This window comes from Puntigrus tetrazona, unplaced genomic scaffold (assembly GCF_018831695.1).
Source record: "Puntigrus tetrazona isolate hp1 unplaced genomic scaffold, ASM1883169v1 S000000130, whole genome shotgun sequence".
Lineage (NCBI taxonomy): Eukaryota > Metazoa > Chordata > Actinopteri > Cypriniformes > Cyprinidae > Puntigrus > Puntigrus tetrazona.
The window spans coordinates 599,962-627,507 of NW_025047807.1; the positions used below are offsets into that span (position 1 = coordinate 599,962).

A 27,546-nucleotide genomic window follows, 5' to 3' on the forward strand; every position below is an offset into this window, starting at 1 on the left:
AGAAAAACACGCTTTTAGCGTCGAACGAGGTTGCAGCACGCGACGATTCATTCCGTTGAATCGCTTCTTTTGATTCAAAAGACCGATTCACTGCTCGTTTGCGATCGCTTGGTTCCCAGAATGCAGCTTTACTCGTTATTTGCAGACACATAGGCCTATCATGCAAATTATTATTATGTATTAAAATGTCTAAATACAAAGTTTCAGGCATTTTAAACCTTAATATTACTGCTATGATAACTTTATGATTCATTTACAAAGACTTGTTTTCATGTTTTATCTGTAATTTGTCTGTTAAAGCGTTAAAGTCAACTTGATACTAATTCAGTTTATTTATTCATTTTATTTTATTTTTTCCCCCCAAACTTGTAACTCACAAGCAATGCTGCGAACCAGTTCATTAAAATGATTCAGTTCTAAAAAAATGATTCATCATAATGACTTGCTTTTCATGTTGCGACACGGCGGATGATAACGCAACTAACAGGCAACGTTCTCAAAACATTCCGACAACATTCTCTCAAAGTTATTCACGTTCTACCGGCGATGCTCAAAAAAAAGACACCTGGTCTTTAAAAACATTCTCACAAAAACATCATGTACATACTTAGAGAAAAAAACATTCTTTTGAAACGTTTTCTGCTGCAAGATTTATGCTTTTTCTCGTCTTGGTTACGTGAACGTTAGGAAAACGATGTTTCTGAAATGTTTAAAAAAGTAAACTAACTCAAATGTTTCGGGGGAAACATTCCATGAATAATGTTCTAACGTTTCGAGAACGTTGTTAAACATTGAACGGACGTTGTTTCAACGTTCCTTGGAAAACTTTGAGCTGTCAATTACTTAATTTCTCTCTTGTAAGATTTTTACTTTAAAACAATACTTCCATTAAATAGATGAAAACATTAAAGTTTATGAAATGTTTAAAAAAGTAAACCAACCAAAAAGTTTCGGGGAAACATTCCATGAATAATGTTCTAACGTTTCGAGAACGTTGGTAAAGATTGAAAGGACGTTCTTGGACGCCTTTGAGCCGTCAATTACTTAATTTCTCTCTTGTAAGATAAAAAAATAGTTCCAATAAATAAATAAATGTTGGCAAAACTAAGTTCAAATGAGTTTTTTTAACTCAAGAAAACCTGTTCAAAACCACGCTTTCAGCAGATTCGTAATTGCGTTCATCGAGTCACAGTAACGCCAGCCAAGATCAGACGTTTATAACCAGGGCGTTACACTCGTTACGCATTGATCGTTACACCGCGTCACCGACGTAGTTTAACGGAGCGTTCGCGAGCTGCTGAACGCGCCCGAAACCCGCCGTTTTCACCGTGCCAGAGTTGACGAGAACTTACCCAGAACGTCAGATTGCCGCACAAGTGCTTCATCGCTGCTCTTCCTCGTGCCCACGGGAGGATGTGGCCGCTTCTCTTCGCTGCGCTTTTGTTGTTGCGCGCAACTCGAACACACGCTCGCACGCGCACGCACGCACAGACGAGTCGCGCCGCATCGACGGACAGCGGATAATCTGTTATTAGTTGCGCGCTCGGTTCCTAACCCTCCTCCCCCGGGGAGCGCGTTGTGACGTCCGAGACCGCGCTCTTATTGCCCCCCTCGGTTCGGGCGCGCGCGAGTCACTCCGAGGTTGTCATGGCACGAGAGCCCCGCCCACTCTGTGCGTGGATCTGTCAGGCGCGCGCCCGCCGCGGCCACCCATGTCCACGTTTACTTAGCTGTCTAAATAGCTGTCTAACATTTATAATCACAGCAGATTAATTACGACCCTACTTGTTAGCATTTTTAATGCGCTATTTTTTTTTATTGCAGTAATAGACACAAAATATTGCAAAACAAAAGAAACAGAACAAACAAAACCGAACAAAACAGAACAAAAGAAAACAACAGAAACAGAACGTATGTACATATATATATATAGAGAGAGAGAGAGAGAGAGAGAGAGAGAGAATTTTACTTTTTTTTATTATTATATAATGACAAATTATTAAAGATATGTACAAAAATAAATTAATAAATATACACATTTAAAAATAAAAAATAAAAAAGGGGCACATGAATAAAGATTAAAAGTGAAATCTTAAAAATAGCACAAATTCTCGACGTTTTTATAGCTTTCTTGTTAACATATGTAGAAATTGTATTTAAATACTACTGCAGTTCTTGTTTACAGTTAGTATATTTACATTTATGGACATAAAACTTTCCAATAAATATCAGGATTAAGCTTTAAGCAAATTCCTGTCTTTACTTTTCCTCCTAGTTAGCTACCGCGGTTGGAGTTAAGTCCCCGAAATATGCTTTGATAACGTTTCCTTCAAGAAATTATTTTGGAAAAAGATAAATAAATTAATATAAAAGCTAACACTTTCCTTAAAGGCACTCATAGTAATAGCCTTCCTTCCTATTCACTTGACAATTTGGCAAAAAAAAAAAATCTTCTAAGAATGTTTTACTAACATTCCATTTTTAACTCAAATATAATGTATAATGTATAAATAACGTGCTCGTGTGAGCGGCTAATGTTACCGGAAGGCCCGTTCGTTCATAACCTGTTTCGAGCAAATTCTCTGTCATTCGGGACCTGGCTCTATTTTCTTATTTTCATAGTCTCTCCTCTACCTCCAAACCCAAATCTTTTCCATTTGTGTTCTTGCGTTTTCGCGAGCCATGGACCGATTCCTCTCAGTGTAGCTGATTTTATCACGCTTGCATACATCGCAGGTGAAACCACGCGCATTTGCATCATTATGTCCCCCAGGCAGATCATAGTACTTACTAGACATTAATTTGCATTTATTCAAATCGTCTCCTTCACGTACATAGCATCCCATTCATACAGGATACCTGCTGTCACGAATCTGTCTCTGCATTTAGGGAGAGGCCTGCGTGTACGTTTATAAAGACCTCAACTATTCTTCTCAACTCATGAAAAATGGTAAAGAATATAGAGAGTGGATTGAAGGAGATCTCATCACACGCATTAAAGCCGAGACGAGACGGACGCAGGCCTGTCTTCAAGATCCCAGGCCTCACAGAACAACTATTTGCATCCGCCGTTTATCACATCCATTACTCTTCCTTACTGCCAAAACATGCTTTCCGCTCATGCATGTCTTCAGCTTAACTCGATTAGGTGACGGGTGGTCGGGATCACTGCTGAAACGTTAGACATGGCGTCTGGTGTATCCTCTATCGTGCTGCTCTCTACCCGTACGACAGCAACGGCGAAAGCTCAAGCGTTAGTTTCAAGGGTGAATGCTGCAAAATCTGTTGGTTTACTGTGACTCAGCACAGATGTGAAAAAAAAGAAAAGTTTTACATATTCTTGTATAAACACATGTTTTTGAGTGTTGACCGCCCTCTCATGGTGTGATGAAGAACTGAAGCGGCTGCTTGGTTATCTGTGATTATGCTGGACAAGGAACTTAGAGTTAATAGCGTTGGAAAATATATAGAAGGTAAAGATAATGGTAACTATGCATCTATGCATCTATGTTTGGTAGACAATACATCAATGCACAGATAAAATTGTTTTACGCTGAAAACGATCCAGATAAGTGCCATGATGTTACTGTATGTCATTTCCGTAAGTGCAAATCCTAATATTTATGCATGTAATGATATTCTAGGGAATTGTGCGCTTCTAAATTTATAGCAACTGGACCCGTTTCTATTCTGACATGACGACGCCTCTGTGTACAAGCGGCAAGGTTTAAAAAGAAATGATTGACTGAGTCGGCGTGAAAGAACTTGGCTGGCCTGCATAAAGCCGACTCCTGATCCCAGCTGACTTTAAATGCAGTTCTTGAGCCAAAAACTCATCACCAAGCACCGATGACTTGCACATACGGATGCAGTAATTTTAGACACTTCCAAAAATACGCAGAAGAGATGGAAATGCAATTAGTAAGCGCTTTTTCTTTTACCATCTTTGGAAGTGCCAAAGAAGGGTTCCAATACTTTTGTCCATACAGTGAATGTACAAGTCGTTGGTGCTTGTTGATGAGTTTTTGGCTCAAGGACTGCATTTAAAGTCACACTAAAGGTGTTTTAGCTGGGATTATGACTTTTTGCTCTTTGCGGATGAGTCAAGACTCGATCAGTCATTTCTTTTTAAACCTTGCCTCATACACAGACATTGTCAAGTTAGAATAAAAAAGGGTCTTGTCCGAACTTTTGCTGTGAAATTAGAAGCACGCAATTCCCTAGAATATCATTATATGCGTAAATATTAAGGTTTGCACTCAAGAAAATTGGTGACCCAATACGTTTGGCAATATAGTGTATATTAAAAAAAAGTAAAGTGTGTTATTGATCATAAAAGCCTGAAGATAGGGGTTGTTTTTGAATTCCAGTATGTGTCCACTGACCACTAGATGGGACCCTTGTCCAAACACTTACAGAGAGGTTTACTGGAAGACAGGAGTCCCACTGACTCAGTTTCTGCCGATTGCTGTGGTTGATTAAGGGTTACAGTTTGAGGTTTGGGTTCTGTGGTTGTTGGTTTTGTTGTGGGTACAAAAAGCTAGATGGATGGGTGGACGGATGAATTAATAAATAGATGGATGCATGAATGAATAGATGGAAGGATGCATAAATGGATGGATGGATATATCGATGGATGCTTGGATAGAAGGATATATGGATGGATGAATGGAAACATGGAGACATAGAGGCTAGCATGAATAGAGGGATACATATATGGTTGCATGGATGAATGGACAGAAACATGGATACATAGATGAATATATCGATGGATGATGAATAGATGGATGATGGATGGATGGATGGATACATAGATGGATGGATGTATAGAATGGACCAACGGATGAAAGTCTTAAAAATTATAACATTTGATAATACCATTATTATCAATTTCAGTTACACTGAGTATTAGTTTCAGTAGGTTTGAGATTAAATAGACAGAAAGCTAGATGGATGGATGGATGCACAGGGGATGGACGGATGAATTAATAAATAGATGGATGCACGAATGAATAGATGGAGGGATACATAAATGGATACATAGATGCTAGCATGAATAGAGGGATACATAGATGGTTGCTTGGATAGATGCATGGATGAATAGACAGAAACATGGATACATAGATGGATATATTGATGAATCCATGGATGGATGGATGATGAATAGATGGATCCATGGATGCATGGATGGATGGATGAGTGGATGGATGGATGGATAAATGGATACTTGAATGCTTGGTTGGATGGATGGATAGGCAGAATGTATACATGAATAGATGAAGAATAGATGGACCAATGGATGACAGTGTTCAAAATTATAAAATTTGATAATACCATTATTTTCAATTTGAGTTACACTGAGTATTAGTTTCAGTAGTAAACACCCTGGTCACCATGGTTTTTAGATGGTATTTACAGTACATCACGGTATGTTGGGATGGTACTTTTTGTTTTTACTGATTTATTGAGTCAAACTTAAATAAAACTTTTTAAAAACACACACACACAGACACTTTTTTCCGTCATACTGAGGATCCTCCCTTCGGCGCACCAGCAGCACGTGTAGTTTGTCTCAGTGTCCAGTAACTGTCCGTGTCGACAACATTTGTAAGTATCACAGTCACGCGCAGCGTTTTTAACAGAGCCGGCTCGGGAACGCGCCCGTGATGCCCACGAGCGCTGCCCACGTAGACAGTTCAGCGCGTTTCACCGACTTTTCTTCTGCATGTCATTCTGCGCGCAGCCTCGATGTCGGACGCTTCTTAGCGGGGTGTGATATGCGCGCTCATGTGAACGGACCCGTTACCCGTTACGACGCGAGCTCCGGTCAGCTTCGGGAACGATGATCGGTAACGAGCGGAGCTCACAGACGTCCAAGCCGCCTCAAGCAGCCTCACCTGCGGCTTTCCCGCTCAGCGCGTCCCGCAGGAGATTTTCCCGGGTCGGGAGGAAACACAGCAATGGATCCGTCCAGTGAGTTCACTTCTATACAAAATCAATCACGAGCTATCCTATTGATAATTCTATTATAGTTGAGTTGACGTGAGTGAATTGACTTTTTAAACTCTCTTTTATGCAACATTAAGTGAAATAAAAACATGTAAACTTGCCTATTATGGTTTTTACGTTGGTCTAAAGACTTTCAGAACAAAAGTATAAGAACGTTTTGGTAATGACGACCAGAAAAGAGGCGTGCATATCTACTTACAGACTTTTATTGAAAAAACATGGTGCAAACACATACAAAGTTCAGACAATAGCAAAGAGAATGATCCGAAACAAGCGGAATCCAAACAGAATCCAGAGGTTTGACAAAAGGGGTGATCCAGAGATGAGCAATAATCCAAACCATGTACAAACATTGCAAAGTGTTCCTCAAAAATCAGTGCAATCGGTGTAAGGGCTGATGGGAAATGCAGTCCAGGGTGAAGTGCAACATTCAGTGTGCTGTGAGAATAAAGGTGAGTAAATGAAAGTCCAGTTGTGAAAATGTTGCTTCTGAATGTTCTCTTGGTGTTCAAAATGCCCTGTTTGTTGTCCTGTTATTTTCTCAGTTATGTGAACGTTGAGGGAACATTCCTTTTTTATCGTTGTGTAAAAATTTTGAATGTTCCCCGCACGTTCAGAAACAAGCAGTACGTCGAAGAAAAGCATGATAGTGTTTTTGAGCAAACGTTTTGAGAACATTTTAGGACCAGCCAACTCTGAATGCATGTCCAAAGTTCTGAATATGTTACCTGACAGCAGGGATATCCTCTAAACAAGGTGTGAAATAAACAGATTATTTAGATATGTGTTGCGTGAATGCTATTGATATCAATTACGCAGGCTTCAATAATTCTGCGTTGTTTAGTCAGAACTTGTTAACCAAGGAGATAACAAAGTAATTAAAGAACATAAGTGATGCATAATAATATACATTATATAAAGGTTCTTTATTACCGTTGATAGTTGCTTTACCTGCAGTACTTTTAACATGCATGAAAAGTTTCCATAGTTTTATTCTTTATATTTGAACCTGATCACTGCACTGCGCTGGTCTTTGGAAAAGCAAAAAAAAAAATTTGTGACACCTTTATTATTTATATAAAAAAAAATGCATTCTTTTTTTTTGCATGCTCGGATAGTAAGATTTTATTAGCTTAAAAAACACACGCACAGTAATACTGACGCAACCAGTGGAGGCTAAAAGGGAACTTTTGTGCCACTGCTCCTGAAATAAACTGATTACCGGATTGGCCAAAATCCTCCAAGTATTAAGCAGAGCTTTTTTTTTAAGTCTCTTTGTTCGTTTTGTGTTCGTTCACTGGGTGCAATTAGTTGAGCCGCGTAGGTCGGCGCCTGCCGTCCGGTGGAGAACGGAGCAATCATTCCGCTTCCTCTTCCAGGTCCAGCTCATCCAGCGGCACGGCCAGGTCGACGGAGAGCGTGGGAATCCGGCAGCCGGCGAAGAGCAAGATCCGGCGTCACCAGCACCGTCTGTCGGCGGTGTTCGGCCGCGGGCCCAGAGAAGCTTCTGGAGAGATGACCGCCGCAGGAGAGGAGGCGCTGGCCGCAGACGACCCCTCCGAACTGTCCAATCACGTCACGGCTCCAGGCGTTCTGAAGATTTTTGGCACGGAGATCTGTGAAGGAGCCAACTACAAGAGCGTGCTGGCCACGACGCGCTCCAGTGCCAGAGAGCTGGTTAAAGAGGCTCTCGCCAGGTGAGGCGATCACATAAACCTGCTAACCTTTTTTTGAGCTTAGACATGAAAATGCATGGTAACAATGCACTTCGATAGTCCGCTTCAGACATAACAGTAAGTAACTTTGCATCTACATGCAGTCATTAAAGTATTAGATCACTGTCTGCTTAACATCTTCTAATACTTGATGGGTCCACAACATACCAACTAACCATGTATATATTCCACTAACCTTAAACCTAGTCTCACAGTCTGTTCTGAGGGTTAATAGACATGTAGTTGCAAACTGATGAGAATGAATTGGCACGTTGTTATCTAAAGTGTAAACCAAAATTCAATTGTTGTATTTTGTGACTGCTTTGAAACGCTGTCAATCGCTGTCAATCAAATGCGCTGCACTTTACATTTTACGTTTCGTGCACAAAAAGTATATTTTACAAAATAGTATGGACTGTTACAAATCCGAAGGCATATATCAAACCAAGCTGTATTCCGAATTTCTCACAAAAATGAGGTTCCTGTACGTTTTGTGTAGCTGTCTAACTTCGCCGATTTGATGAAGTGTCACAACGTTTCCAGCTCATAGCTTTTTTAAAAAATGTTACGTAATTCTTCGGTTACACTATATTTTGATAGTCCACTTTAGACTAATTACAACTACATGTCAACTACATTTCAGCTAATTCTCATTCATTTGCAATTAAACGCCTACTACGTCTCAGAGTAGAGTGTTAGATTAGGTTTAGGGCTAGTAAAATAAGTTTTGGCTAGTCGGTATGTATTCTACTGACTGCTAGTTGACATGTAGTTACTTACGGTTTCGTAGAATGTCTACTATCGAGTGTTTCCGATTTTTTTTGAGCATTCTTATTGCTTTACACACTAGAGAAAGCATTCAGAGAGATCAACATTCTGTTTTTCTTGTTGAACATCAAATAAAGTTTAGACAAAAAGTTACTGTAATGATTTAAGAAACATTTCAGTAACTATAAAAACATTATGATCGCCACAAGAAAAGCGCCTGCTAAGAGGAAAAGTATGGTTTTCACGGTAATGCATTGTCTAAGTTCAAAAAGATCACAGTATTTAAACTTTCAAAAGATACCTAATTTATGATGATTACTAAAATATGTAACAAGGAAAAGGCACCAAGTGTCCTAACACCCGCTCTTAACAAACGTCTGTAGATGTTAGTAAATGTGGTTCGAATATATTCAGGGTCATGATATTTAAATTGAAATAATATTACAAAAAATTCCTATAAAGATTCATAATGTGGTTGCAAATGATTTTCCAATGGGTTTGGATTGAAGTAACTGCACAAAACGGCCTTTGTGCACATTGGTTAAAGTCCATTGTAACGGCATGAGAGGTTTTCATACCAAATGTCTCGGTTGGTTTGAAATTCAAGGCAAAATGGATTCCTTGGTGAAGCCACTTTGGATCGAACGCTGTGTCAGCACTCAGATACTGAATCTCTCCGTTCTTTCACAGTTCTGCAGCTAGAGAGTGTGCCTGCTTTTCTTAGTTTGTAAAGTTTTAACAGTTTTGAGCACATCAGAAATGTTTCTCGGGCAGCAGATCAGCCTATTAAAATGATTTCTGAAGGATCATGTGACACTGATCTGGATTAGTGATGCTGAAAATCCACAGCAATAACACAGAATTTTTTAAATTGTGAATATATTCAACATTATTGATTAAATAAAGGAGTAGAGTGCTTTGAAAAACATTAAGACGTCGATCTTTTGCACAGTGGTATGAATATATATCTTATTATTTCATGCATATCAGTGGTTACGCTGTTTGTATTTGTCTCAGATACTCCCTGAGCAAAGAAGACGCCGAAGACTATGTGTTATGTGACGTGATCGGCTGTATTGGAAACCAGTGCTGGAGGACCGAATGCGTTCGTGTGGTGGGAGACAATGAGAAGCCGCTGCTGCTGCAGTCGCTCTGGAAACCCAAAGAAGGATTCGCGCGGCGCTTTGAGATCCAGCGCAAAGCCACCATAGAAGAAAACAACTCTAAAGACCAGGACACCGTGACCGCTGGTATCCCTCGACACGCATAGATCACATTTGCATTATTAAGTTGTATTTAACCCTCGATCATTTTGGTTCCCTGAACTTGAAAACCTCCTATTGACTATTGATTTAATGTTCAGCATTTAAAATTGAACCCAAATCAATTTAATTTTGGTGTTGTGTTTGCATACTGAATCGCTATTTGCGTATAAACTGTGTTTGGTGTTGTACATAGATAAGGATTAGTTGACTCAAATTCTATCAGATTTTGAGAAATGTAGCATTGCATCACTTGCATACCAATGAATGCTCTGTAGTGAATGGGTGCCGTCAGAATGACAATTATAGACTTGTTTCTTACAAACACACTGCTTTTTAATTCACAAGAGTGGTGTGGATTACTTGTGGATTGGATCAGCTGTTTGGACTCTCATTCTGCAGAGCATCCATTGGTGAGCAAGTGATGCAATGCTACATTTCTCCAAAGCCGTTGAAGAAACAAACTCGTCTGCATCCTGAAAGGCCCGAGGGTGAGTAAATTCGTGGCTGACCTATTCCTTGAACACCTTCTTCAGGTATAAACGCACAGGCGCGTAAGCTGCAGAAGACGCGCTGCAGAGGGAAGTCCGTGCCGCTGGACTTATGCGTGAGTGACGACGGCAGACTCAATCTGTTGAAGAGTCTCAGTGACACGGATCTGACGGCTGAAGCTCATAGCACCTGTACGGAGCAAACGCAGGAGGAGGACCCAGAGGCCGAGGCCGACAAAGCAACACAGTGTCCTGCTAATGAACGTGAGGAGACGGAGAGCAGCGATGACAGCGCCACACAGTATTCCATTCACCCGCCTCTGGACTTCCCATACTTCCTGCTCCTGCAGGGCTTCAGTTACAGACAGGTAGGACAAACTCACACTATATCTCTGGCTCACCTCGCCTGTCTTTCCTCCAGCCCATCAAACACATGCCACAATGTTTCTGGAATTCATTGGCATTAAGTTGTTATCAGTGGTTTCAGTTGGTTAAGATGGTTTATGCTGCATGTGCTGGCAAAGGACCAGCATAAACCAGCAAAGGACCAGCATAAAATAGCAAAAGGACCAGCTTAAACCAGCAAATAACCAGTATAAACCAGCAAAGGGACCAGCATAAAATAGCAAAAGGACCAGCTTAAACCAGCAAAGGACCAGCATAAACTAGCAAATAACCAGTATAAACCAGCAAAGGGACCAGCATAAACCAGCAAAGGACCAGCATAAAATAGCAAAAGGACCAGCATAAACCAGCAAAGGGACCAGCATAAAATAGCAAAAGACCAGCTTAAACCAGCAAATAACCAGTATAAACCAGCAAAAGGACCAGCTTAAACCAGCAAATGACTAGTTTAAACCAGCAAATGACCAGCATAAACCAGCAAAGCACCAGCTTAAACCTAAAGGACCAGCCTAAACCATCTTAAACCAGCATCCCAGCTTCAAAATATACCTAACCAGCACTTAAGTAAAGTGGTTAAACTGATAAATCATGCTAGCAACATATTAAAACATGCTGTTAGCAATGTGCTAATCATGCCGAAAACATTCTAGCGACATATTAGTTATGTTAAAACATTCCAGCATGCTAATACTTTTTAAGACATGCTAGCAACATGTTAATCATGTTTAAATCATTCTAGCAACGTTATAACTTTCTAATAAAATGCTAGTATTCAGTAAAAACCTCATTGTTTTGCTAGAAACATGCTAGCAACGTTAATCATGTTTCTAGCATGCTAATCATGCTAGAAACATGATAGCAACATGCTAACAACATGCTAATCATGCCACAATCATGTTCACAGCCTGCTCTAACATGCTATATCATTGCTAGCATATTGGCTCTTAATTAGTCCTTAAAGGTAAATACCACCATACTGTGATAAGTTGCAAACTTAACGTGGAACTTAAGTGACTTAAAGAGAGACTTTTCTTTATGATTGCTTCTAAATACACTGAAGCAGAGTTTTAATAATGATTTGTTGTGCTTTGAAGAAGAACACTTTGTTGGATGTACTGATTAACATAATAAATCTCATGTAAAATAACTGATTACAATTAAAACTAGTCAATATGATTTTATATCTATTTAAATGTACTAGATTACAAGTTATCAAATACATCATAAATTACAAATAAATTGTAATTAAAAAATATTTCAATTCACTACATGAAAGTTCCAATAGAAAGTACATTAAAGTATATTTTAGTTTATCGTTAATTCTTCGAAATACAGCAGTAAATTACATATAAATATGCATTATTTATTAAAGACACTTACGCTCAACTATAGCATTTAATATTAATTTAAACTATTATTTATTTTCGTTTAGTTATAAAACCTGTTCTTGTGAAGACTGGAGTCTGTGGAACAACTGGAGACTTTAGCATGATGCTTTATGTTTTTAGACATTAACCAGTAACGTTAAACTACAGAATAACAGGGGTTTTCACTAACTTTGTTTGTTTTTGGAAAAAATAATTCAGTGCGTGATCAGAACCGACAATCTTACAATCACAAAGATTCACTGCCTCTACACGGAATAATACAACACAGGTGACGTCAATGAACCATTGGAAAAAACCACCCCACATCCCTTCGATTCCACTGGAAAATAACAGAATGTGCCAAACAGAGGAAAAAATGGCATGAAAAATGAACACGTATGCAAAAACAGGCTTAGTGTTCACTCCGGACAGGAAGTGGAGTGTCCAAAGCGACGCGTCCCGAAGGGTGGACACACTTCCTGTCAGATTAGCTGTGTGCGATGACGGCCGTGAATGATAACTTTAGTCATTATTTGGTGATGGATTGTGCCGTGCTCTGCTTTTCAAGAAACAGGAACATTCAGACTGTAGATATTACTAGTAATCGTTTAAAAAAGTTCAAATATTATCATATATAAATAAATCAGTAAAACCATTTTTTATTACCGCATTAAATTGTACACTGTAAAAAAGTTTTAATTATTATTTATAATGCATTATTATTATTGATTATAGCGATTATTTTAAAATGGAAATACTAATATTCTAAATGTTTTTTCTACTTCATACAATATGTGTAATACTGAATACAATGATTCACTTATTTATTATTACCATTATTTTTATATATGTAACCATGGACCACAAAACCCATAAGTGTTTCAAAATTGAGATTTGTTAATCACATGAAAGCTGAATAAATAAGCTCTCCATTGACATATATATATATATATATATATATATATATATATATATATTTGTCAGTTTTTGAGATGCAACTATTTGAAAATCTGGAGTCGGAGGATGCAAAAATCCCAAAAGACTCATACAATGTATTCCTGGCCATTTCCAAATCTGTCAATCGCTTAATTTAAGATCCAAAATAAAACATTTTGTTGACGTAATATATGCGTGAATACTGTGTATGTTTTTTAATGTATATATATTTATGCATACAAACACACGCATGTATAAATTTGAGAAAAATTTGTATATTTATATATAAATGTATATACATGGAAAATTCTCAAAACATATATAGTATGAGTGTGCATTTATATATACATAATAAATATACACAGCACACGTACATATATTATGACTTAAGACATAATAAGGGTCACATATTTGCATTTATCTAGCATTTAACTTCGATTTTCAATTACAAAGCGAATCAGCTCACAGTTTTACTGCATGCTATAACTTTATTATTTATTTGTTAGCAGATTATTTAGATCTCCGTTCCCTCCTCAGGACTTTGTCATCTATGCTCTGATCAATAGCTGCTCAGTATTCGGACGGCGCGTTGAAGAACCTCGCAGCGAGATTGAGAGCGATGCGAACCGCGTGAATCTCTGGGCCCCCGATCTCCTGCCCGATCACTGCAGCGTCCGGCGTCTGGAGACCGGGACCCGACTGAAGCCCCTCCACGCGGCTAAGGTCAAGCGCAACGGAGCCGTCATCCAGCACGAGGCGGAGCTGCAATCAGGAGACCTCGTCGCTCTGGGAGATCATTACCTCTTCATGTATAAAGACCCCGGGCGTCCGAAGGCGGCGGTCAGTCAGACGGGCAGGCGGCCTGCTCTCTGTAGGTCGTGCGTGAGAGCGAGGGCCTGCTTCAGAGACGCGGACGGAGCGGAGCTGCTTCTGCCGTATGAGCTGGAGCACGAGTCCAGGGTGCTGAAGGAGATCTTCAGCGCGGTGGAGCGGGATCCGGCCGCACACAAACTGACCGCCGCCTTCCTGCTGTGTCTGTGTCTCCAGCAGTCCGCCAGCCGCTTCTCAATGCCGGATCTCCGGCGGCTGCTGCTCAAGACGGCCGACCAGCTGCAGACCGTCGTATGGGTGAGTCCGCCGAGTCAAACCAGTGTTTGTCTTTCGGTCGGTCACCAAGACGCAACCACGCTATAGCCAGTATATGATTAAAGGGACGGCTCGCGCAAAAAAAGTTGAATGCAAAAAAAAGATGACCGTAACCAATTCCACTTCCACAATACGGACAAAAACCTCTCTGCTGAATATATTTTTAGACAAACAGGTCTGTTAATGATTGCTCAAGGTAGTTGATTCGGTAGTTTTTCAATAGCTGAATATGTAGAAGCGTGAAAATTAGTAATGTTTTACTCACCCTCAAGGCATCCTAGGTGTGTATGACTTTCTGGTTACGCTTTATATCGTACTAACGTACATCAAAAAATAAGTACAGTGTGCTTATTGTGTTCATATAGTATTGCAAAACACTTTTGCTGCTATTGAGGTGGAAGCGGGTAAGGTTAGTATCAGGTTGGGAGGTATGGGTAGGTTTAAGGGTGTAAGGGATGGGTTAAGAGTGTAATTATAAATCTAGACACAAAAATATGTAACTACGTCGATATTTTAGAAAAGTACAATGTAAAAACATGTATGTACACAATAAGTGCATTGAGTCAAATGATTAATTTAAATGTAAGTACATAGTAGTTCAAGCCATTTAATATAAAGTGGGGCCGACTTTATATTTTTAGACGTATCCAACCCGAGTTATTAGTTTAACAGTGAAAAGAAGATCCATCTGTAATAAAACGTGCCTCCTGGAGTGATTTAATGCGTTTTTGTAAGAAAAATATCCATATTTAAAATGCTATATACACTTTTCTCTAACGTCTGTTGATTTTCTTTTGTGCCGTTTATGTACAAGAGCGAAAAAAAAAACAAGTTTCCTTACTTTAGCAAAGAAAAATCTCTTTGCTTTTGGCTGATATCGAAATCCTCCGTCGTTTTTCTTTACAAACTCTGGTTTTGTGCTTCTAATTCACGACTGTTTTAGTATGGATTATTTTTTGAATGCAGTCGTGATTGCGTCGGTACGTGAAACGAATCAGTTCAGTAAATGATTCAATGGCTCACTCATAAAGACAGCCATTGGTTCATTCCTGACTGAATCAGTGTTTTTGAACGAATCAGTTGAGTTGACTAATGATGCATACAGGAGTCCAGTCTATTAAAGTGATAGCGCTGCCAAAAATTATGAGAATGAAAATCATTGACTTTCTCTCTCGTTATTCCAAACCTGAGTTTTTTCTTCTGTGAAATGAATCAGAGAGCGTTTCATTTCTCGTGGTATGGACATAAAATACAACAGAAGTCAATAGGAAATTAAGCTAATTCCTTACAGCCCCAAAAAAACCCTTGTATATTCTTCTGGGTTCTGCAAAAGAAATAAAGTCGTATGATCTTTGAATGACTTGAGGGTGAGCAAATTATATATATATATATATATATATATATATATATATATATATATATATATATATGAACTATTTTTGATGAACTATTACTCTAATAGTGTAACTTGTTATATATTGCATGAGTCAAGTGTAATAACAATTATGTTGCTTTTATATCCTTTTAGAAACGTAAGTGCTTGTAACCGCACAGAAAACAGGTTTCAGATGTTCTGCGTGAGATAGACAGTGAATCAGTGAATAGCTTTACTTTAGACGTGTTCAGTCATAACTGCACTGTATCTTTTATACTTTAATGCAGGAAAAGGCAAAGGAACTCGCGGCTCTGCAGCCTGAAATGTAAGATCAGGAACTCGTTTCTCATCATTTCACGAGCAGCGGAATTAAATTTCAGTTTCTTAGACACGGCGTGCATTAAAACCAGATTTTCCTCGCTCTCCTGACGCAAGCAGAAGTGAGTCAGACTCGGCGGACCGGGCTTCTGGCGCTGACAGACTGATGCGGGGCCTGGAGCCGCTGGTCCTGTGGATGTCCAACTCCGTCCAGATCCTTCACTTCATCCATCAGGAGGTTCCTCGTCTGCTGCACGGAGTCTCTCAGGAGGAGGAGGAGGAGGAGGAAGACTGCATTGGTAAATCAGTCAGTGCCGATGTGGGTGACGTGATGTATGTGTTCGCTTTGAGTATTTGTGGTTATATTGCAGCGGTGCTGGAGCTGCGGCTCTCCTCGGTGCGCTCGGCCAGTGAGGAGGCCATGACGGTGCTGGAGGAGGTCCTGATGTTCACCTTCCAGCAGTGTGTCTACTATCTCACCAAGGTCAGGCCTTCTGCATGCTTCGACAGAAATGATCGCTCTGTCATCGCTCTTTTATTTCTTCCGTGGAAGAAAGATTTCTTTCAGTTTTAGCCATTTTAGTCCAAACATTTCAACTTAATTTGTTAATTTGTTAACTTATTAACTAGTTTTAACTAGTATTTTAGTACATCAGTTTAAAAATTTTAACTTTTTAAACGACATAATTTAAGTTAAAGTTTTGGAAATGTTTGTGTGTGTGTGTGTGTGTGTTTGACATTTTTACTAGTCTCTATTATTTGTATAATTTTTTAATAAATTTAATAACTGATATATTTCTACATAAGCAGTATCAGTAGTATTTGAGTATTTTACTTCCACTTTTTTATATTTTAAATTCATTTTTGTTTCTTCTTAATTAATATTAGTTAAAGTTTTAATGTTTTGTCGTATGTATTTTGGATTTTAAAAAATGTCTATAGAATTTATTGATTTATTTATTATTTTTATTTGAGTTGTTTTAGTCCATCAATTGAACTCAAATAACCTGTTTTATTTTAGATACTATTGAACTGTTTTTTTTTTTTATTTTAATCTTTTTTATATGGAATTTTTTAGTTAAAGTTTTAGTCATTTTGTTTGTTTTTTGTAATTTTTAATATGTATATAATAGTATAATATAATATAATATGTATATAATAGTATAATATATTAATATGTATATAATATAATATAGTTATTTTGTTACATCATTTTAACACAAAGAGCACAGACCAGTTTTATTTTAGTATAATTGAGATAATATTTTTCATTAATATTTAATTAGAATAAAAAAATTTTGGTGGCTTTTGAGATTTTTCTGCGTACTTTATATATAACATAATAGTATTTTTATTCATTGTCATTTCAGTTCTAATGATCAGTTATCTGTTTAGCACAAAAAACTATTTGAAGAAATAGCAGCGTATCAGCATTTAATTACTGATTGGACGTTAAGATGTGGGCGTGGCTTTCAAGAGATGAGGAGTGAGGAGATGAGGGGCGGGGCTTAAGAGCGCTGCATTTATTCTGCATGTGCTGAAATGTGTCCAGCGTCAACGCAGTGAAATGGGCTCAGATTCTCTTCACACCGCAAAACCAACTCGATGGAAATACAGACTGCTCTTAAGAGAAGCCGGTCTGGATGATGAATGACGCAGGCTTCGTGAACTCAAGTGCTTCCAGATGTCTTTCCTGCATCTGACCTTGATGGACCTCACGAACCAATCAATCCAGCGTAGCATACAATACTTTCGCTTTCCACCGTACGTGATCTTTTTTTTTTTTTGTTACTATTTCGGCGTTTTATTTTTAGATTCGCTCGTTTTAATATCCGTCGCATTTTTATTCTCGTTCTTTAATTTTTATCTCTTTTTTTTAGGCGCCCGTATGGTTTTTTTTTTTTTTTATTCGGGCGTCTTTTGGTATAAACGTTATAAGAAACGCTAAATACAACATTTACAAGTAATTAGACCCATACTTAATTAAAACAAAAAGTTCGGTTTTGTTTAGTTCCATTTTTAATTTACATTCTTTTTCATTTTAGCACTTTTTTTATTGTTTTAAACACAGAAACGAAAAATATACGTAAACATGGAAACACAGGGCGGACCACTATTTATCTCAATTCATTGATTAATTAATTAATAAACAAGTGCATAAATAAAATAGTTAAAATTTAGTTCCTTCAATTAGTCAATTCAATTAAATAGTTCATTAAATTCTTCAATTAGCTTTGTAAAGAAATTCGTGTAAAGACTTACTGTGTTTAAATATTTATATTTTTTTAAATGGTGAAATATTATTAAATGAACACTTTTGCTCATCAAGGCTGCATAAATAAATAAATAAATGTTTCTTTAGCAGCAAATCAGATTTCTGAAGGATCACGTGAAAACTGGAGTGATGATGAATTGCTTTACTTGTAATATTTCACAATATTTGCTGTATTTATGATTAAATGAATGCATCCTCGGTTGCGCCCATGGCTTCGAGCCTCGAACGATCAAAAGCTTCCCCGCTCATATTTCATAAGCTGCAGCGCTTCTTGGTTTCTCACAGACTTTTAATTCAGCGTTGATTCGCTTCGGCTGGCCGGGATTTGGGATTGATTTGTATTCTGCACGGAAAAAATCCTCCGACGCCTCGCCCCTTTGGGAAATTATAATTCATCTTTGTTCTTGAGATTGGGAGGCCGTTTGGATGGGTGTGATTTGATTCAGTGCAACGTTTTGATGAGGTTCGAATATAAGGAAGGCGATCGTTCATTGAGTCGTTCGACCAGTTATCATTCACCGATTTCCAGCTAGAAATGTCCTTTTAGATCCCGAGAAGCGTTTTTATTGAGAGTGTAAATGATGAAGGCGGTGACACAAACCCTCCGTTCTTCAGCAAATGACCTTTTAGGCTTCGAAAGCTTGGCACGCGTCTCGTTCTGTTCTCACCAGCTCAATGCTTTCAGCAGGAAAATCGAATCAAAACAAACACGGCCATGTTTTACGGCTACAATAACAGGCTGTGTTCTCTGAGAAGGAAACAGCTGCCGGACTTAAACTAATAAAACACGCTGGACACAGCTGATTGAGACGCGTTTTTACGTTCGATTCAGGTTCGTTTGAATGGCGTTCCCGTGCATGTAATGTTTCAGCTTGGCTGGGAGCAAGTGATTGATTAAAACTAAAACTGAAACTACGAAAAAAAAACTATTTGTGTTACTTGAAATAAAAACATGCGCTGAAAGGAAATATTTATTCAAAAAATATTAGTTATTTACCAAGGGAGGGTTTATATTATTATTATTTTCTCAGTGGTGTACTAAAATAATTAAAAGTAAAACTAAGATAAAAATTAATTAAATATTAACAACATATATGGATGTATTTTTGTATGTGTATGTATATATATATATATATATATATATATATATATATATATATATATATATATATATATATATTTTTTGTTAATATTTAATTCATTTTATCTCAGTTTTAGTTTTAATTATTAATTATTGTATATATAATTATATATACATATATATATATATATATAATTTATTTATTTTTGTTAATATTTAATTCATTTTTATCTCAGTTTTAGTTTTAATTATTGTATATATAATTATATATACATATATATATATATAATTTATTTATTTATTTTTGTTAATATTTAATTCATTTTTATCTCAGTTTTTGTTTTAACTGTAACTGTAACTGTAACTGTAAAATACCACACAAATGAAACGTCTATAAACAATTTTCATAAAACCTTTCAAATAAAACTGCTTTCTTTAAAAATTTGCTTTGGGAAATAAACCAGTTTACCATGACAGAAACACAGCAAAAATACTAAATCTTGAACTAAAATGTAAAATATAAAAATAAAACATTATACAAACTATAGTAAAATGCTAAACTAAACTTAAATTAAATTAAGCCCTGAACAGAAGATACAATACAGATAAAAATCATACTTAAAATAAAATTAGGGTTGTCAAAGGAAAAGACGGAGGTTGCAATGCAATGCAAAAAAAACAAACAAACAAAAATAAGCATAAAAAAAAAATGTAATTAATTTAAATGAAAAATGTCTGTTTTGTAGCTCTAAAATGAGATGGAAAGGAATCAGACTCATTGCTAATAAGTTACTAAGCGGACTGATAGAGAGATTTGACTGAAAGTGTTTGCGCTCGGAGGAATCTCTGTTCTTTGGTTTTGTGTGTCAGTTTTTCCTTCACGGTGAAGCGCCAGAGCGGCCGGCGGCTGCCAAGCGGGTGTCTCCCTGAGAATCCATGCATACGCCGGGACCCAGCCGTCTGCACACAATTACACAGAACAAAGCCAGCTCTGTGCTCTTGTGATGTGTGGCGCATTGAGCCCAACGTCTTCAACACAGACTCTCTTTCAGGGATTCCCCACTGTAGTCCTCTCGCTTCGGGTCTGTTTTACGCTGCTAACGCTTGACAGGTTGCAGGAAGGATGTGAGATGAACGGAGGACGCTCATTCGGTCAGGGAGTGACCTAATCTTATCGAAGACAACAGTTCATCCTGCTGTGTTGATGATAAGATGCAGAAAATTTGTAAGTACAGGCGCTGCTAAAAGAGATGTGTCAGTTGCATTTATACAATTAATAAGCAATTATTACTTTAAAATATATAAAGATCTAATATAAAATATATAAATATATAAATAAATAAATAAATAAAAATATATAAATAAATAAATATAAATAAAAATCTAAAAAAATCAGTAAATAATAAAAAAAAAAAAACTACAAAAAAGTGGCAATAATATTCAAAGTTCATTATGAGTTTATATTTACATTCATACATTGCATTTATGAATTCATATATATATATATATATATATATATATATATATATATATATATATATATATATATATATATATATATATATATATAAAGAAGAGATTAAATAAATTATCTGGCCTTTATTTGGCATTGTATATTAATGCAAATGCAAATTATTAAAATATTATCTGAAAACATTGACTTTAAATACAACCCAAAGAGAATCTTTAATATAAATAAGACAATTTTTTCCACTATAAAAATCAGCAAAAAGAAGACAGATGGGGACAAAATGTTTCAAATAAAAAAAAAAAAAAAATAAAAATAATTAAATTAAAAAAACTTTTTTATGCAATTTCTTTAGCTATTAGATTATTTAGATTATTAGAAATAGCATTAAAATCCTTTTGATCACCTTGACATGTCATCACTGTTAAGGTTCATTGCTCTTTTAGTACCATTTCACTGTTATATTTTCTATATCATTTTCAACAATAGAAATGATTAATATCTAATTTAAAGATTCAATTGCTGTTCGTTTATCGGCACCTTAAGAATGAGAAATGTCGCTTTGGGTGATTTATTTATTTCAGCTTTCGTTTTTCGTGAGCAGTCGTTCTGTATGAATGCTGTGGTGTGTGACGGAGAGCGTGTGTGTGTGTGTGTGTGTGTGTTCAGATGCTGTACCCTCTTCTCCCGGGCGTTCTGGACAGTCATGCGTTCTCCGACAGCGGTCAGCTGCAGGTGTCGCCTGCGGTCCGAGGCGTGCTGGACGTCTGCGCTCAGAGTCTGCGTCTGCTCCGAGCGTTCCAGGTTCATCCGGACGTGAGCGCTCAGCTCTTCTCCTACCTCTTCTTCTTCATCAACGCCCTGCTCTTCAACCTGCTGATGGAGAGAGGTGAGTGAGCTCAGGCGCTCGGGGGTTCGATCCCCTGACCTCGTGTGACCTCCGTTCTCGCGTCAAGGGTCCGGAGGGGCGTTTTACTGCTGGTCCCGTGGAGTCCAGGTCAGGGCCAACCTGGATCTGCTGATGGACTGGGCGGACGGAGCCGGACTCGCTGACCTGGCTCACACTTACCTGCTCAAGCTCTCCTCGGCCGTCAATCTGCTGGCCACACCGAAGGAAAACCTCCTGCAGGTCCTGCTTCTGTCTCAACTAGATTCTTCTGCTCTGTTCGTGCAGAAAAAAAAAAAAAAAAAACTAACTAAAAATGTAGAATTTAAAGAGGATTTAAATTTTAATTGAAATTTAAATTGTATGCACTTTATAATATACACTATTTATTATTATTTTTATTATATAAATATTTTCTTTCTGCATATATATATATATATATTTATATTACAGTAATAAAAATCAAACATAATTATTCATTTATAAATATGTATTTATTTATTTATTTAAATATATGCTTTATTAACAGTATATATATATGCACACAATATAGACATGCACTTAATATATTATAGTGCAACATTAATACAAGCACTATTTACTTCCAAAAAAAAAATTATTATATATGTGATTTTTTTACAAATATTTGTATATATTTAATATGTTTATTTTGCGTGTTTTCAGTATTATATATTATATAAAAAATATATATATATATATATATATATATATATATATATATATATATATATATATATTTAAATAAATATATTTTATAAAAACATAACATTTATTTATATTGTTTATATTTGTATTTCAATATATTTTGTTATAAATGTGACCCTGGACAGCAAAACCAGTCATAAGTGTCAATTTTTCAAAATGTATGCATCATCATTGAAAATATTAATTGAAAATCTGCAATGCAAAGTTTTTAGCAATTAAAAATATTTTTACAGTAGGAAATTTACAAAATTGTACAAAAAAATGTACAATATCCTGACGATTGTTGGCATAAAATAATACTTTTGACCCCTACAATGTATTATTGGCTATTGCTACAAGGTCCAGGATCACAGATTTTCTTTTTGTACACGTTCTTATAGGCAGGATTGAGCTCGATGAAATGGAGAGGACGTTTATTTCAATGAATTATTAAAGCGGAGCACCATTCTGATCGGTCCTCTTTTATTACACATGCATTCCTCTCTCATCACAATCTCTTCAGACATCAGGGGTTCAGAAATAATTAACAGGAAGTATTAGTCATTAAAGGATAAAGCTTCATGAACACAGAGACTCTTTCATGCTCATAGATAGAGACGCTGAATAAGCCATGTCTGTAAATAATGTGTGACGTCCCGCTGAAAGAGATGCTTTAGATAAAATAAAATAAATACAATAAAATAAATTCAGAAAATCCATTTTATTATTTGATATTTAACTTTGATATAGCAAGTCTTATTTGTGATTAAGCGGGGTTTATATGCAGAAAATAATTATTAGGTAAATATTATTTTACATAAAATATAAAACTAAATAAAACAAAAATGCAATCCAAAATAATATATATATATATATATATATATATATATATATATATATATATATATATATATACTGTATATATATATATATATATATATATATATATATATATATATATATATGCTCTTAAATGATTAATTATGATTAATCACATCCAAAATAAAAGTTTACTTTAAAGTTTACTGTGTATATTTATTATGTATATATAAATACGCACATTTATTGTAAAAGTCTTTACATGTCTGTATATATTCATGAAATTTGTATTATATATAAATATATTTATTATATAAATGTTACATATTTATTTTCTTTTTTTCTGGAAAGAAGCAAAAGAAACATATATATATATATATATATATATATATATATATATATATATATATATATATATATATAAATGATTATATACACATAATAATACATACAAAATAAAAAATTAGAATAATTAGAATAAATCAGAATAAACTTATTTTTGACCCACAATAACACAATAACATATAATATCTTTTTATATCCTTTAGTATTATTATATATTTGTATCTATTTAACTAAGACATGTCTTATTTGTGATAAAGTGGGGCATTATATGCATAAAAACGTGCTTTTCTGTAAATTCATATCTTAATCATCACAAAAGAATAAGAGATGCTATTGTAAAGTGTATTTGTGTTTTCTATCAGTTCCTGTGATGTGTGACGGTTGTGTGTGTGTGTGTGTGTGTGTGTGTGTAGATGTCGTGGAAGGCTCTGCGGATGGAGTTCCCGTCTCTGAACGCGGCTCAGCTCCATCACATACTGAGAGAGTACGAGCCGCGCCGCTCCTGTCCGGCAGCGTGGACTCCGTCCGGAGACGAGGCCGGCCCCGCGCTCGCAACCGGTACACACTTCTACACACTTTAACAACACAGAAAAGACACAATCCAACAGAGACATCATCCGAGTATCGGGCAGCGGTCAAAACAGGGCTAAACGGACTCCAAAACGTGTGTAATTCAAAGCAATCTTGTGCAAAGGAGTCTGGGAAATGAAGTTCAGGGTGGTGTGAAAGTCAATATTATAGAGGGGGCGACCTCTAGTGTTGAGCGGGCGGAAGAGCATGGAGCTGATTCGTGACAGTAAGTGATGTTTGTGGTCTCTACAGCTGATCTCTTGGAGAGCTTCGATCAGCATCCTCCTCTCGTCCTCCCGACCGACGGCTTCGTGATCCAGCTGAGAAGAGCCATCGGTGACACGCAGCTCCTCGAACAGCTGGAGCGCTTCCAGAGATTCATCACAGAGACACCATCTCCCGTACGCACCTCGCAATTCAGCTTCATTACATTTCAGATATTCTGTTTAACAATGCTGTTTTATTCTGTTACATGACAACGTATTCAGGAACACTTTATTGTACGGTTACACCTTTTAGTTGCTTATTAGCATGCGTATTATTAGAATATTAGGATATCTATTAGTGATGATTAAGCACATGTTAATATCTTATTCTACATCTTTAATTCTACACAATACCTAAACTTAACTATTATTAAGCAGCAAATTAAAGATTTACTGAGGGAAAAGTCGTAGTTAATTTGTGTTACCTATTCTAAAGTGTTACCTAGATTGTATTATAAATTAAGTTTAATTTTGTATTTTCCCTGTTTATTTACATTTTGGTTTAATAAGTGCAAACGTTGTGTGATTTTGGAACGTTTTGTATTTTTAGTACTTTTATAAATAAAGATTTAGTATCTTTATTTATATACAGAAGTACTTCTAAACAAAACTCAAATTTAAATAAACCTAATCCAATTTACTAAAACCTATATATATATATATATATAATTTTTTTTTAATTTTAATTAATAAAATAAAAAAAAAAATTCCAGTTTAGTTTTCATTATTTCAGTAGCAGAGTTATTTTGGTATATTTAACATAATATTTTTCTTAATCATTTTTTCAATTTTTATATATATATATATATATATATATATATATATATATATATATATATATTTTTTTTTTTTTTTATAAATATTTTTAATGAAATTTATATTTTAATGAAATTATTTTATTTTTTAATTTTAACCATGTTTTTTACTTTTTGTAATACATTTTTTTAAATCTAGCGTTAATTTAATATAATTACATTTAACGAATCACTACAATAATGCAATGTTTTCTTATCGTTCGATATCTTTTCAGCTGGTCTCAGCGGTGCCGATGGAGGCCAAGCTCACTAAGATGGAGCTTCATCCCAAAGCTCATCTGGAGGTGGGTCACACAGAAATGGTGCTTCCTCGGTCAGGAGCGACCGACCTGGGCTCATGTGAAGCTCTTTTAACCAAAAAGCTTCAGCATCTTGAGCTTCAGAGTAAAGATGGGGCCCGTCCGGCGCTGGACCCGTCGTGTTTGCTGACCCCGCCGAATACGCCGCAGAACCTGGAGCTGAGCGACTCCGACACGGACTCGGTCAGAGCGGAGCAGGCTGACGGGCCGCTCTGCGCTCCCCGTCTCCACCGGAGCCGTGCGTGTCAGCGTCACGAAGCGGAGATGGCTTGGTGCGTGTGTGCCGGCGAGAGCGAGGAGAACGAGACCGGAGAAGAAGATGTGTTCGTGCTGGAGCTGCAGAGAGCAGCGTGCGGTTTGGGTCTGATGCTGGTGGACGGAGAGGTGAGCGAGATATTAGCAGCTGTCAGAAACTTTAAAGGGGTCATATGATTCTCCAAAAAAAAAAATTGTATTTGGTGTAATGCAATGTGTTTTGCCCCGCCTCCTGAAACGGTTCACCTATGCAAAGCTCATCGTTCTAAAAGAGCGAGGTGTGCTCTGATTGGCCAGCCATCCAGTGCGTGCCGATTGGCTAAATACCTCAAGTGTGCTGGAAATGTTAAACAATAAAACCCATTACAAATTAAGCACTTCATTTGCATCCAGTGGGGACATAATTACTGATTATAATGAGTTAGTGCTGTTTTCTTACAGCATCTCCAGAACATGGCGCCCTCAGCGACGCTACAGCTTCGCCTTTTTCCTTTTGCATATACATTTGGCCGGTGTTACGAAAATAAACCCACTTTGTGAAGTGTTCAAACGTGTCGTTTTAGGGGGTCGTGGCCAAGTAAAGATAAATAAAGAATATCTCTATGCTTTTGAGACTTCAGTCTTTGCAACTTTAGGGATCTTATCTATGCGCCAATTCATGGCAGAATTCCTTTCACAAATAATTTAAAAAGATCATTCTAATAATTATGGAAGTATATATCATTCACGGCAGAAATAGAAAGGTTACGCGACATTATGTACCATAAGCTGTTGAGTTTGATTAATAAAAATGAATCTTCATTTTTTCATTTGAACCGTGTTTAACCAAACACAATATTTTAAAAGTGCAATAAAAATTCAATAACAATATACCGACTTAATAGGCCATTTCTGACTGCATTCAACTCCTTTTTCTTTAAATAATCATTTGGGGACGTTCCGAGCAAATATATGCAATTAATTGTGATAAATAATGTGAATAAGTTGCCATTTCGTGCAATTAGAGCCCTGCTCCTGCACATTATTGGCGTAAAGAATATGGTAACACCATTAATAGTCGCCTTGCAGCTCAACAGCATCTCCTTTTGGTTGCAAATGCAATATTTTTTAGATTGCATGAGAAACGAAGACGTCTTGGAAAGCGTTTACTGTAACACAGAGTTTCCCCACAGGAAAGCCCGTCTGATGCGAGTGGGGTTTACATCAAATCAGTGCTTCCAAACTCTCCTGCCGCTTTATCCCGGAGGCTGAGAGCCGGCGACCGCATCCTAGCAGTGAACGGACTGAGCCTGGCAGGAGTCGACCATCACACGTGAGGAGAATTACGGTAGACGTGAAACACGAGCAGTAAACCGTACTGTCTGTCTGTCGTGCATCACGCCGTATCAACCGAAGCTAACTATGCTATCGATTACTGTGCGTCGAGCGAACTACATCCCTTGTTCTTCTTTCACCTCGCAGCGGCCGCGATCTCATTCGGACGTCTGGAGAAAGGCCTCGGCTGCTGGTCGCCAGATCTCACAGGACAAAACCGTCTGCATGAACCTTTCTGTTTCAAAACTCTGCTTTTGTTCTTTATATAGAGACGCGTGAGGAGCGTGATGGACAATAATTGCCAAAATCTGCTTTTTTAACATCTGTTTTTATATGTACAGGTCGCCTTTTGCAATTTTTTTTTTACATGTTTGTGAGCGTTGCTGCATTTTAAGAATAAAATATGTAAATGATTATAATAATGCACGCTATGGACTGCTTTTTAATTGATTGCGTAATGCGTCAAATAAATGGTTGGCTGCATAGCTTTAGTTTGACAAAGTAAAACATTTTAAATGCCGTTCATTTCTCATCCAGAGACTGTATTTATTTGGTTGAAAAAGAAAAGTAAAAATGATGAAATTCAGATGCACGATGTCCCATAGCGCCCCCTACGCTTATTAGGTTAAAATATAAGAATAATATAGAATAAATAT

At 36.9% G+C, this 27,546-nt stretch overlaps 2 protein-coding genes across 11 annotated transcripts in view; one reads left to right on the forward strand and one right to left on the reverse strand.

Annotated features, from left to right (window-relative positions):
- Window positions 1-1,653, reverse strand: part of abcc3 (ATP-binding cassette, sub-family C (CFTR/MRP), member 3) — a 50,618-nt gene extending 48,965 nt beyond the window's left edge. For 3 of the 7 annotated variants that reach the window (XM_043229997.1, XM_043229995.1, XM_043229996.1), the window contains exon 1: window positions 1,353-1,650. In XM_043229997.1, the coding sequence (XP_043085932.1) occupies window positions 1,353-1,385 (33 nt within the window). In that variant the 5' untranslated portion in view covers window positions 1,386-1,650. Of the gene's footprint in view, window positions 1-1,352 lie in introns of all 7 variants that reach the window. The other 4 variants (XM_043230001.1, XM_043230000.1, XM_043229999.1 and 1 more) reach the window with 2 other exon arrangements.
- A 3,882-nt stretch (window positions 1,654-5,535) lies between these two features.
- si:ch211-176g6.2 (ras-associating and dilute domain-containing protein) lies at window positions 5,536-27,312 on the forward strand. Of its 4 annotated transcripts, none has more exons than XM_043230055.1 (15): window positions 5,536-5,607; window positions 5,744-5,973; window positions 7,389-7,706; window positions 9,510-9,742; window positions 10,291-10,613; window positions 13,491-14,081; window positions 15,762-15,799; window positions 15,913-16,276; window positions 21,286-21,505; window positions 21,573-21,745; window positions 23,785-23,929; window positions 24,194-24,342; window positions 25,238-25,705; window positions 26,749-26,888; window positions 27,038-27,312. In XM_043230055.1, the coding sequence occupies exons 2-15, from the start codon at window positions 5,843-5,845 to the stop codon at window positions 27,117-27,119; spliced, it is 3,375 nt and encodes a 1,124-aa protein (XP_043085990.1). In that variant the 5' UTR covers window positions 5,536-5,607; window positions 5,744-5,842; the 3' UTR covers window positions 27,120-27,312. The 4 variants fall into 4 exon arrangements, with proteins under 4 accessions (XP_043085990.1, XP_043085991.1, XP_043085992.1 ...); XM_043230056.1 differs by lacking the exon at window positions 5,536-5,607 and having other exon boundaries at window positions 5,614-5,973; window positions 15,913-16,091; window positions 16,164-16,276; XM_043230057.1 differs by lacking the exon at window positions 5,536-5,607 and having other exon boundaries at window positions 5,614-5,973; window positions 26,749-26,903.
- The last annotated feature ends 234 nt before the right edge of the window (window positions 27,313-27,546 follow it).

Coding starts and splice junctions, on each gene's coding strand:
- si:ch211-176g6.2 (XM_043230055.1), top strand. CDS start 5,843: ATGATCGGTAACGAGCGGAGCTCACAGACGTCCAAGCCGCCTCAAGCA. Junction 10,614..13,490: donor AGGGCTTCAGTTACAGACAG/GTAGGACAAACT, acceptor TTCCCTCCTCAG/GACTTTGTCATCTATGCTCT. Junction 24,343..25,237: donor TCACAGAGACACCATCTCCC/GTACGCACCTCG, acceptor ATATCTTTTCAG/CTGGTCTCAGCGGTGCCGAT.